General features: G+C 37.6%; 2 protein-coding genes across 2 annotated transcripts; one reads left to right on the forward strand and one right to left on the reverse strand.

The window, feature by feature from the left end:
* The first annotated feature begins 380 nt into the window (after nt 1-380).
* Nucleotides 381-10,518, forward strand: LOC119780666 (spindlin-1-like). Its single transcript, XM_038280785.1, has 5 exons — nt 381-533; nt 1,298-1,338; nt 4,358-4,605; nt 4,687-4,920; nt 8,811-10,518. The coding sequence occupies exons 2-5, from the start codon at nt 1,319-1,321 to the stop codon at nt 9,014-9,016; spliced, it is 708 nt and encodes a 235-aa protein (XP_038136713.1). The 5' UTR covers nt 381-533; nt 1,298-1,318; the 3' UTR covers nt 9,017-10,518.
* Nucleotides 10,519-10,576: 58 nt separating this feature from the next.
* On the reverse strand, nt 10,577-13,426 carry micos13 (mitochondrial contact site and cristae organizing system subunit 13). The gene is made up of 4 exons (XM_038280786.1): nt 13,265-13,426; nt 12,724-12,880; nt 11,189-11,246; nt 10,577-11,030 (listed from the first exon to the last, which is right to left on the reverse strand). The coding sequence occupies exons 1-4, from the start codon at nt 13,291-13,293 to the stop codon at nt 10,933-10,935; spliced, it is 342 nt and encodes a 113-aa protein (XP_038136714.1). The 5' UTR covers nt 13,294-13,426; the 3' UTR covers nt 10,577-10,932.
* Nucleotides 13,427-13,619: the final 193 nt, after the last annotated feature.

The following is a 13,619-nucleotide window of genomic DNA, read 5'->3' on the forward strand; positions in this document are numbered from 1 at the left end:
TATTATTTTAGTTTGTTTTTTTTATTTCCGTGTGTTAAATATATATATATAAAAAAGTTGAGATATCTTTGTATAATTTTTAATCCATACAAGTTAAATAAAACAAAAAGTAAAAAAACAACAAGAAAAATAGAATATATATATATATATATATATATATATATATATATATATATATATATATATATATATATATATATATATATATATATATATATATATATATATATATATATATATATATATATATATATATATATATATATAAAATCGCCTATGTTTTTGTGTAAAAGTGTCAGTAAAGCGTCTGCATCTAAAAACGTCAATACCCATAATTCCTTGCGCTATTTCTTACGTCCATGTCTGGCGTCATGGTAACTTTGTGCTACAGTCTCCTCCCCCTTCGACCAACCAGCCAGAGCTAAGTCAAAAATCTCCTTTAGGTTTCGCGAGATTTAGACGGGCGGGTTGACTTGTGGCAACATTTAACTGCCGTACAAACCGAACGGTACTGTCATGAAATCTGCTTGAAGGTAATTAAACTGTGTAACACACTTAGAATACCGCTGTTATAAACACTCATTTGTTACGACAGCTTGTTAGCTTGTCAGTGAGACCCGGTAAGCAGATAGTCATGGCTGACTGAATGCCTTCGCTTACCTTCACTAACATCTGCATTGATACCGACCATCCAGACAGACAGTCGCGCTTAGCTCAGGAGGAATGTCAGCTACCCCAAGTCTCTTTACAAGTGGGATTTTTCAGAATTCCTTGTCCCATAGTTACATGTTTTTGATATTTTACCGTAAACATTTTTTCACCCCAAGGCATGTCATCTAGCAGTACTGACGCACGACCTCATCTTTAGCAGTGACCTCCATAGCTATGTCAGGAAGTTGCTCCATGAAACAGTCGTTGGCTGCTGGGGTTATAAGCCTGCTAAATATACTGCAACACGTCAAGTTTTTTTCTTCTCTTTTTTGTATTATAATTTAAAATGTATTCTTTGCATGGTTTGTCTGGAATAGAATAGAATAGAAAATCCCTTTATTTGGCCCACAATGGAGAAATTCTGCTGTTTACAGCAGCAAATGGATTATAGAAAAAAAATGGACACACAAATATGGACATTGGAAAAGAGTAAAAGAATAACATATTAGTCAAGAGTTAAAAAATGAAATACTTTACTGTGAAGTGTTTTTAACAATAAAAACGGTGTACCTTACCTGACTGTTAAATACTGCTACTGTTCTTGTAAAATAAAACTAAACTGTCTTCTCTTTTCTTCTCCAAATAGTAACCTTTGACTTCTCAAGGCATGTCCAAGAAAAGGGGCAGGTACGTAAAAGTAAAGCGTATATATATATATATATATATATATATATATATATATATATATATATATATATATATATATATATATATATATATAGATATATATAGATATATATAGATATAGATATATCTACATAGATGAATATGAATATAGATTATATATAAACACATTGTTATATATCTTAAAAAGACACTGAAGGAAAATTAGAAGTAATATTAGTAAAATAGAAGTAAAAAGTTATATTGATATATAAATACCGTATTTTCACGACCATAAGGCGCACCGTACTAAAAGGCGCACTCTCAGTTATGTGTCCCATTTCTGTATTTAACACACACATAAGGCGCACCGGACTATAGGGCGCGTTTTTTATATACAGGTACATGTCCTCTACTACCTTTAAATACCTCTACTGTGTATTTAAAAATACAGCGGGGGCAAAACTGAGTATGACTGTGCTTTATTCATGTATTTATTACAAAGTATTAATCAAACCTAGGAGCTGGCCGTGAGACAGACACATCGCAGATGACAGAGTGCTGTAATCACTCCTAAATGAACTTAAAATCTTGAAACCTGCCGACGGAATATGTTCGCTTTTATTACCGGTATCCTCGCTCCCACGCCGCTCGCAGCCTTACTTTGAACGGCCGCTTCACACCGATGTCGAGCAATTGAAGTTCCTTTGTCAGACCCCCCGGGATAACGGCGAGCACAGCGTTCATTTGATACACCTTTTTTTCACGTCGGCTGTGAGTTGGGCACGCAGCGATGGTGATGCGTGGAAAAAACCACCTGGTCTCCTCACATACACCTGCCTCAGCCACGCTTTCATCATCTCCTCATCCATCCAGCCTTTTTCATTTGCGTTAATATCATATGTCATCAGAGCGCTGTGTCTGTCTCGCTGTCAGCTCCCAGATCAGCTTCTCTGATTGGTTGATGCGGAGCGTCCAGCAGCAAAACTTCAATTTTTCCATCTCGAGCAGCAGCAGCGAGTTGGCGGTGCGTCAGATGCTTAAACGCTCCCGACGCACTGCGCCTGCTGCTCAAAACGCGCTGCGGGACCTTTTGCTGTGCCTATACGCGCGTCAACCATTGACTTTGCATCTAAACTCGCTGCTTCTGCTGCACCTGCTGGGTCCGGTTCACACCGATGTCGAGCGGTTGAACAGCGAGCACAGCGGTAATTTGTTTCCCCATGTTTTTCACATCAGCTGTGAGATGGGCACGCATGGAGTTACATATTAACAGCGATGGTGATGAGTGGGAAAAAAACACCTGGTCTCCTTACATTCAGCCACTCTTTCATCATCTCCTCAATGAGGTGGTCTCAAAAGTCGCAGTTACAACACACATAGGGCGCACCGCACCAAAGGGCGCACCGCACATTTTTAGGGGAAAAAAAGACGTTTAAGTGCGCCTTATAGTCGTGAAAATACGGTATGCAGAAAGGACTATCTTTAATTATGTTATTAGAATATTACCTTAAGAATATTTTTGAATCAATAAGTGACAAGGTATCTAAAACTAAACTGCTTACCAAAGAATGTATGAATCTGAGTGGGATTAAATGAATGGGACTAATGTGTAGGAAGGCACATTTGTGCTTCACTTTGTGAAGTTTTAAAATACAAGCCAAAAATCAGCTTTTTTTTTTCTACTTTGGCTTTACCAGATTTGAAGATATTAGGTCAGGGCCTTTTGCAGATATCAAAGTCTACTGAGGTTCTAGGCCCTAGAACCTGCAGTCTCTTCGCCTAGAATCTAGGCGAAGAGACTGCAGGTCTTTATGCTCAAATCTGATTCATTGCAAGAATTTGTATGGATGTTCCTATTACAGTTAAAATGTGGCCAGTATCTGACCTTATTGTGAATTGTTTGCGGCTCTAAACTTACCTGCATGCCCATTAAAACAAAGAAGAGTCATCACATCAGTAAATGTTGAGACTATGCTATGTTTTAAGTGCACAAAGAAGCCGTTTTTCATAACAGGTGTTGTGTATGAAAAGCAGGAATAAAAGGAGGGTAAAACTTTTTACTGTGTGTGTACTTTAGATTTTACTGCCATTTTAGGGATTTTAACAGAGGCTGAGCGTATTCAGAATGTTATGTCAGGAAAAACTTGACTATATATGCTTTCCCCTCTTTAGAGGCTGGAAACTTAATGCCAAATGTATTATAATTAATAATTATAATTCAATGTTATTGTCATTACACTGTCACAAGTACAGAGCAACGAAATGAATTCTCTGCATTTAAACCATCCTTGCTCAGGGAGCCAGAGTGGCAGTGGGGGATTGAACTCACAATCTCAGGATTCAAAGCACTATGCCCTAACCACTAGGCCGCCACTCCCCCCCATGATATCAGAATGCAGCAATGAAAACACAGGCAGAGCATCAAATGCTCACTAACCAATAGAGCTCACTATAAAATGTTAACCTTTTATTAACAAGCTCTAATGTGTTCAAAGGGGAACACCAGTTTTTTCACATTGGCCCCTTGATTTTACGTTATTACATCATGTTCTACTCACCCATATTAGCTTTGTGTCATTTGGAGCTGTGCTGAAGATATTCGGTTTTGTAATCCAAGTAACGTCTTCCTTTGGGCAGCGAGTTCAAGGCACAAATTAAACTGTTCATAATTTGTTCTATATGGTATGTCAGCATTTATAATATGCAAGCAAAGATATTTAATATTTATATTTTTTTAAAACAAAGCGGAGTGTGTATGATGTCATCCGTGCGCTGGACTGGAGTTGTGACAGGCAGCCCGGGCCACAGGCAGCTACTCTACCCCTTCTATTCATTCGGCTAGCTAATCTGAATCGTTCAATTCCATTTCAAGAGTGAGATCATCTGTGGTAGCATCACTAGACATCTTCCAGGGATGTGAGTAAAACTAGCTGCTGTTCAGCGGACAGGATGAATGAATAGTAGCCGTCCAATTTTTACCCGATTGTCGTGAATGCTTGTCTGCATGTCAAAGACTTAACTCTCCATGTTTTTTTCTCAGAAAGCGGAGCAGCGGGGAACTGAGTGATGGTGTAACCCCGGACCCGAACTGCATCCTGGGATTACGCATTCAGCATTACTGGCGAGAGAAAGGGAACCAAAGCAAATGGAAGGGAACGGTGCTGGACAGACTCAGCGTGAATCCCTCCCTCTTCATGGTGAAGTATGACGGCTTTGACTGCGTCTATGGCATTGAGCTGTTCAAGGATGAGAGAGTGTCCAACCTGCAAGTCCTGTCGGAGAATATTGGTGAGTCCACGCCTGCACAATCAAAAGGTCTACTGTGGACGTAATTCATTTGGTGCAACCCATCTATACGTCTCTCTACAGTAAACAACAAAGTGAAGATCCCAGCAGGGGTGGAGGAACTTGTCGGCAAAGCAGTTGAGCATTTGTTTGAAAAGGAAGATGGAGAGAAGAATGAGTGGAGAGGGATGGTCCTATCCCGAGCTCCAGTCATGACAAACTGGTATTATATTACTTATGAAAAGGACCCAGTTCTATATATGTACCAGCTGTGGGATGACTACGCAGATGGAGACCTCAGGATTCTGCCTGAAGCAGGTACTCCCAAGTTGTTTGAAATAAAAGCTGATTTATGTTCAGATGTAATGTTATTTCGTCACTTTCTCTGTGCTTCTAAAATGAAAAGAGCAACAAGCTCAGCAGATGTTACCAATACTTAAGTTGGTCTAATTTTTTATAATCAGAAATTGGCATACATATTTGTCACAGCACAGAAGTATATATTTCTTATATTTGAAGTTTGAGTAATGAAAACAAAAAGACTGATTGAATATCTGGTGATTTCTGCTAAATGAGCATGCAGCTTCAGTTTGCATGCTTTGATAATGGATTATCCATTTGCATTGAGACTGAGGCCCATTGAATGGCCCTGTCAAATGTGGGGTCCTGACTGGGTAACAGGGGAATTTGCGACATTTGCTTTATCTATCTGAATCGGCTTACCCACCATTTAACCATATTAGACAGCAAATATTTAGAAAGATGAGGGCGTGACACAAGAGTCTTGATACTGCAGGAAATCCTTCAGGGCATTAACAGGGTTAGTTGAATTTGACTGTGCTTCTGCTTCATTTGCAACCAGCGTTCAGATTGTATTGGGGATTTAGTCTGTCTGTGCAGGTCCAAACAAGGGAAGTATTCATCTCGATAGATGGACTTTGAAAAACATGACTTTTTTGCATTAATCTAGCTAAAACTATGGTCTCCAAATGTTACCTTTATTTGCACATTTCAATTACTAGCTTGGTATGTTTACTTCTCTTCTCACCAACTACTACAGTATTTTCAGCTCGGGCTAAAAAATAGGAAAACTGGAAAATCCAGTATTCACATTAAAGCTTGCAGTGAGTCTATGTAATTGTAATTAACCTAGTTTTTCATCACAATGCTCTTTATTTTTCAAAGCACAATGTCCCACCACCCTCCTGTTCCTTAGCATAAAAAAAAAAAAAAACATAATTTCTAAGTTTAGTTCTAATTAGCAACCCTGAGTTATTTACAGTCATATGAAAACGTTTGGGCATCCCTATTCATTTTATGTTTTATTATTTTAATTTCTAAATAGCCGGGTGTTTGCAACGGCCCTTTTAGTTTGATATATCTAATAACTGATGGACACAGTAATATTTCAGTATTGAATTGAGGTTTATTGGACTAACAGAAAATGTGCAGCACGCATCAAAAAAAATAAAAATAAATTGACAGGTGCAAAAAATATGGGCACCTCGGCAAAAAAGAGACATTAATATTTAGTAGATATAACAGCCTCTAGTCGCTTCCTGTAGCTTTTAATGAGTTCCTGGATCCTGGATGAAGGGATTTTTGACCATTCTTTTTTGCAAAACAATTCCCGTTCAGGTATGCTTGATGGTTGCCAAGCATGGACAGCCTGCTTCATATCATCCCATAGATGTTCAGTTATATTCAGGTCTAGGGATTGGGATTGCCATTCCAGAAGATTGTAATTGTTCCTCTGCATGAAGGCCTGAGTAGATTTGGAGCAGTGTTTTGGATCATTGTCTTGCTGAAATATCCATCCCTGGCATAACTTCAACTTTGTAACCGATTCTTGAACATTATTCTCAAGAATCTACTGATATTGAGTGGGATCCATGCGACCCTCAACTTTAACAAGATTCACATTGCCAGCATTAGCAACGCAGCCGCAAAGCATGGTGGAACCTCCACCAAATTTTACAGTGCGTAGCAAGTGCTTTTCTTGGAAGGCTGTGTTTTTTTGCCACCATAGATAACGCCTTTTTTATGACCAAACAACTCAATCTTTGTTTCATCAGTCCACAGGACCTTATTCCAAAATTAAGCTGGCTTGTCCAAATGTGCTTTTGCATACCTCAAGCGATTCGGTTAGTGGTGAGCTTGCAGAAAAGGCTTCTGTCGTTTCACTCTCCCATACAGCTTCTCCTGGTGCAAGGTGTGCTGAATTGTTGAACGATGCACAGTGACACCATCTGCAGGAAGATGATGCTGCAGGTCTTTGGAGGTGGTCTGTGGGTTGCCCTTGACCACTCTCACCATTCTTCTTTTCTGCCTGATATTTTTCTTGGCCTGCCACTTCTGGGCTTAACCAGAACTGTTCCTGTGGTCTACCGTTTCTTTACTATGTTCCTCACGGTGGAAACTGACAATTTAAATCTCCGAGACAACTCTTTGGATCCTTCCCCTCAACGACTATGTTGAACAATCTTTGTTTTCAGATCATTTGAGAGTTGTTTTGAGGTGCCCATGATGAATCTTCAGAGGAGAATCTAACAGGAGAACAACTTGCAACTGGCCAACTTAAATAAATTTTCTCATGATTGGATACACCTGGCTATTAAGTTCAAATCTTAACCCTTTATAGGACAAGTTACTGTTTTACCCCTTACAAATGGAGTCTTCCCCATCCCTCGGTGAGATCTAGAAGCAAAAGATCTATATCCAGTTATTCAGCAAAGATGCTGCTACATCGCTGTACATCTTTTGGTATTTGACCAATTAGATGAGCCCTTGAAAGATAAAAAACTGTCAATTAAGTTGGGAAAAAAAAGTTAACAAGTTAAGAAAAAAAGGTAAAAAACTAGTTGAAAAGTCAAAAAATTAATAGTTATAGACCAGAAAATGTAAGTACCAGTATCAGCATTAATGCCTCTAAGGTTTTGTAACAAAAAACATGTGTTTCTTTCACTCTCAATGTTTTTCATACATTTCTTATAGAAACACTTTTGTTATTTTTCTTAATATATTCGGGCAAGTTTGCTGTTATTACATTGACATTATTTTATGCCATCAGAATATCCATATTTTTGGAATGTTGCAAAGGTAATATGAGCTTGTCCTGGATTCCAACACTATTGGCTTCAAATTTGAATTTTCAAAGTATTTCACTGAGTGTCCTATAAAGGGTAAATGAAGTTACCAAACCAATTTTGTGTTTCAGTAAGTCAGTGAAAGGTAGTTAAGGGTATTCAAATCAATGAAATGATTAGGGTACCCACATTTTTGCACCTGACAAGTTTTGTTTTAATGCATACTGCACATTTTCTGTCAGTCCAATAAACCTCAATTCAATACTGCAATATTAGTGTATCCATCAGTTATTAGATACATCAAACTGCTGTTTCAAACACCCACATATTTAGAAATAAAAATAATTAAGACTTATAGGGGTGCCCAAGCCTTTTTCATATGACTGTACACAAACAAAAACAGATCTGTTTAAGAGAAAACTGAAACGAATAGGATCGACATCGTTAGCCCTCCAAGGAGCTGATTTTACCACAGACAAATTCTCTGTTGTTTAATGATGTGCTCTCGTTAAAACTTGTTTCATCCAAAAGGTTATCTCTAGTTATACTCCACAGCAAGGGGTTTAAGCTGTCACATGAGAACAGATCATGCTGAAAGTAAAAAAAGATAATCAAAAACTGACTTTAAAAGTATTTTGATCCTCACAAAGCAGAATTAAAAAGGATCCTTACAGCACTGACCAAGCAAAGCTCAGATTTAAAAAAACTTTGTAAGGCAGTGGCTGTGTCCGAACGTCCGCCCTGACCCCTACATGGAGCACTATATAGTGGTTACGCATTTTACATGAGTGACAAATTGTCTAGTGGATGAAAAAGTAGTCGGTCAGTGAGTCATTTACAACTTCATCCATGTTAAATCCAGTAGACATGAACTGAAAAGGTCCAAGTCTTGTTATTTGAAATGTCATGTTTGTACTTGAAATTCCTTGTATTGACACAGCAGGTAAAAACTTTATCTACTGGTACAAGATGTTCATATTCCCTTTGACCTGATAAGACAAAATGCTACCTTTGGACAGTATGTTGAAAAACCATCCTAAGATGCCACAATATTTTAAAGGGAAGTTTGTGATCTTATCTGCGAATTTACTGCGCCTGTTGTAATATTTCACTCTCTTTCAGAAAACAAGCACCTGTTGCCCGCCGACAGAAAGCCGGGAGAAGAGACCGAGAGTCTGGTGGGGAAACAAGTGGAGTATGTTACCGATAAGGGCGTGAAGAGAACTGGCCTGGTCATCTACCAGGTCCCAGCTAAGCCCTCAGTGTACTATATCAAATATGATGATGACTTTCATATTCATGTCTATGATCTGGTCAAAACCCCCTAAACACAGCGGACACTTAAATCTCTGTCTTAAGGCCCTTCTCCATCGGTTTGTGTTCTGTTCATTGTTAAATTATTTTTCAAAGCCATGCTAGGTTAAGTAGTTGACATGCTTTATTTGTTCAAAAAGTGGTGCAATATTCGTAGCAGAACAGTAGCACTGCTATGCTTTGTATTCTTTTAAAGGTTGGGCAATCTTTTGTATAGATTTCAGTTTAAGATTTGTCCTGTTATTACATTTACTTTGTTGCCATTGATAAGTGGCTCTGACTTTGAAAGTTGAACAGGGTGTCTTATTGTTTCACTTTTCCCCAGAGGTCGATCTTAAATTTGTCACACAAAAAGTGTCTGAAATCCAAGCTTTCATTTCCTGTTGATACCCAAAGGCATCAGCGGAAAGAAACCTTGCAGTCACCTTTATCTGACCCCTATATTGCTAAATGCCAATGCTCTCTCGCACCTTTGCACTCTTAATCTAGTATTGCAGCATTTATGGTTGTGCTGTATTAATCGGCTGCATATTACTTTATGTGTCAAGCCTGGCTTTTCTTGTTAAACTTGTGCTACAAAGTTTTAAATGTGCTTTTAAAAATCGTTTATATTGCACTTTTGCGGTTGCAAGGAAAATGCTAAAATCTTCAAATTAAACGCACAGTAATGCATAAAGTGCCTTCTGCTAGTCACAATTTGGCAATATTGTACCTACCATTCCTCTTAAAGTGCTACATGAAACCACTTTATTATGTTACAGAACAGTTTAAGAGGAGTAATCCATCAGTTTGCAAAGATGAATCTTAGCTATTTGTTATAAAGTTTCTATTCAAATGTAACCTGCTTTATTGTTGCCATTGTGATCTCTATGTTGATGTGTGCAGCACTTTATTGTATAGTTTACGAGGTTTAAGTATGGTATAACTTCCATTAAAGGTTCTACAGAAACATTACGCATGAAGGAAAGAAGAAAAAGATAATGCTGCAGAATTTTCAGATGACAGTATTTAATCAGTAAAATTTATGTATAATTGTCTATAATATATATATATTTTGGTTTAGATGCTTGGCTCACTTTCTGGCTTTGGTGTAAGATTATGAGCAAAAAAATAAATCTGCATCTGACTTCAGTTTTTAAAGGGCCTTATAGTCTTAAAACACATGCTTGCTAAAAAGTTTTTTTTTTCCCAATCTTTAAATTCTCATTACTAAGCCTTATGTATCCTTGAGCTAACTTTTCTTTCGGTTCAAAACTCTGGTTGCATCCGCTGAATGGTCCCTGGATGTTTGAAATTTTTAAAGTTGGGACTGACCATATATGCTAGGATCAGTTCAGTTGCATTGAATTCAAATACATAACACTATGCATTACTGTTGGCTGTGCTTAAGTGTTTGTTGTGCAAACCAAACTCATGAGTAACTCTGCTTTAATTTTTCCCTGGTTCTAAAGTTGTAGCAGAATCTAAATGACAAGTTTTTGTCATCATTCTGTTGTAATAAAAGTTTTGCACATCTGTTTTGTGGTGTTCTTTTCTCACAGTTGCAAAAAAAAAAAAAAATGCTCAAACAGAAGCAGTTTTAAGATTTGGTGTTATTGCAAGCAAATGGGGAAATTGGATATATACACATCAGATATTCTTTGATACAATATGTGGAACAGATTGAGAACAGGGGCATACAACTGTACTAAACACTGAAGACAGTTTAAGCTGTATAGACCAACATTTATATTCAAAAATATTATGTTTCCCTGCTTTATTTACAACTTCAATGAAATTCCACTTTTAAGTTAAATTCAGAAATTCTTCACCCAGCATTTGTTTTTCATATCTTCTCTTAAGGGAAGGGGATGATGACTTTGGAGTACTGTTATTTATCAAGTGCAAAAGTCAAACGCTAATAATGTGAAGTAATCCAAGGAGGTCCTGTTCACTTGATAAGATCTTTTACATATTGAAGTCCCTGACTTGTATACTCGGACGCTTTTGTCGGGGCCTCTGAGAGGCTAGATATTGTCCACCGCACTCCTGCAACAGAGAGGAAACAAGTACAAGGTTTTAACCACTCAGTTTTATCGCAACCTCATCTGTTAAGGCATCACTGAATGCTTTATAATGAGCAAACTAGATCATTAACAGGCACAATCATAAGCTCCAACTCGTGACAGCTGACGTCCTGTTCTTACCAGCATTCCACGAGTTGACCGGGGAGAACTCCATCTTAGGCATGGTTGGAAGCTGAGCCTGAAGGCGGACAAAATGAAAATTGACGTTAGATTGAAGATTTCATGCAACACTGAACAGTGGGTGAAGGTGTATCAATTGATTTATGCCAATTACAGTTTGCAGAAATATATTTTAAAAGGTGTCACCGTAATAAATAGGTCAAGGTATCCTGAGATCTAAACAGTTCCTTTTAAAATACAAAATAAAGAACTTTCAGGAATGACTTGGTATGGAAGGTCAGGTGCATGGAAACTTAAAGAGCATAGGTCACCACTATTATCAAAATAACAGTCAAATTACTGTTAGCAAACTGAGCAGCAAGGCTTTGAAGTTGACCTCCACAGACTGGTTACCAGTTTGTTGCACTAAAGGCATAGTTACTTTAAACTGCTACTAAATTTGTCCTTTCTCCACCATGCTAAATCTGACCTCTGTACCTTTAAAAACATAGAAATTATTTCAGTACATGCATTAATGTTTTTTTATGCAAGTTGCATTTCATTATTTCACATTTAATATGCATCTACTATTATTATAATCAGCTGTATTTCTGTCTATTTGTTGAACCTTATTACCAAAGCAAATTCATTGTATGGGTAAAACATTATTTGGCTAAAAAACATTTTCTCATACAGATTCTAAAATGATCTAGTGTTTTTCCTGTTACTCCCTATTTGCCACTAAGACAAAGTTGGCAAAGAAATCTTTAATATGCAATTAGCCTCTTCTGAATGCTTAAAATGGCCAGCTGATTTTAAATGAAACAGCTACCAGTTTTATGGAGTATTTCATAGTATAATATCTGTAAAAAATATTAAGGTTTCTACTTCCCGGATTTCGCCTATCGCCGGTTCTTTTTGGAACGCAACCCCCACGATAAACAAGGGTTCACTGTATATATATATATTATTTATTTTATTTTTTTACTTAAAGTAAAGTATTTTTTTACTTAAATTAATTATTCAGTAATAATGGGTTTAACTTAAAACAGAAAATTAACAAATACCTCTATTGTTCATTGTTACATAATTCTATATTGCTACATTTTCAAAATTAAGTATAGTAGTGGTATTTTTCCAAGTGTTTACTTGGCAGGATATTATTCGTTCTTGTCATTCAGCTCATCAGATTAACACCGGAAGTTAAAAAAGCTTAAACAGAATAATCTACTCTTATATAATATGCATTTGGGTGATTAACGTGCCAACCTAAATATGCCTAATGTAGTTTTAAAACAGTGTTATCTTTGATTGTTGGTTGTTGTGCTCTTGTAGGTTTAAGAATCATTATTTACTACTGAGCAGCAGAAACAACACTGTAGCACACATGCAGAGCAATTATTTAAATGACCTACAGCCATAGAAATAGAATGATGTTAAGAGGATTTTCAAGTTTCACTTTGTTAGACCTGTCTGCCAACCCTGACACCACTACCTATGCCAAGTCTCTAAACAAAACCATAAGGTATTGTGGGGGGAAATGTTAACTTCAGTACCTCCAGACCAAAATACTTGATCCATTCTTGTAAGGCCGGAGGGACAACAGCTTTGGCCTTCTCCAGGGCTTCTGAGCCTTGTTCACTGCTTCCCAGCAGACCAGAGTCACAGGCAACATAAACCGCTCCCCCTGCAATGGTCACCTTGGTGGCAAGCCTGTTAATAGGGGAATGGAGGCAGCCATACTGTGAGGGAACATGTGCAGACTTGTAATAATGAAATATTTTACTCAAAGAACACAAAATATTGCTGCTACTATAATGCTGTGATTAAGATTATCCCTTTGGTAGTAGACTAACAGCAGCAATAAACCATAATAACAGCTTTGCCTATTTCTGTCATTTAATCAAAGTTCCCTAAATACACAGATAGTCACAACACCATTCTAACAATAAAATACTGAGCTGTTAAACACAGTACATTTGGAAAGAGATAACTGGAAACTGTTAGCTTGGACGAGCTAGGTGGCTACTCGGCCACTTAGCATATCAAAACGTCAAACGTTAAATTAGACCCTCCCGGAAAATAAAAAGCACTAACTTCACAAAAGGCCAAATCCGTGCGGCCATCGTCCGGCTTTGTATTGTCCCTTTATCTGCTGTTTCAGTAAAAAATCCCAAGAGCACACAAGCTAGCCAGGAGCAGTGAAGGACAAGCGCTGCGCTGCCTGCTCTCTGTGCTGCTGTTCAGATGTGCTGCATAGTCCCGCATTTCTCCGCGGCAGATTCGTTAGAAATATCAACTTCAGTGGTTTCAAATGTAACATTTGCCTTTTCGGGAGAAAATTATTATTAAAATTTCTAAACAATATTTGATAATATAATAAGTTGGAAAAAAAAACAAAATACTGTTGTGATTGTTTAAGCTAATAAAAGCTAGAAAGAGAGAGAGAGAG

This window comes from Cyprinodon tularosa, unplaced genomic scaffold (genome assembly GCF_016077235.1).
Source record: "Cyprinodon tularosa strain WSP-4 unplaced genomic scaffold, ASM1607723v1 ctg164, whole genome shotgun sequence".
NCBI lineage: Eukaryota > Metazoa > Chordata > Actinopteri > Cyprinodontiformes > Cyprinodontidae > Cyprinodon > Cyprinodon tularosa.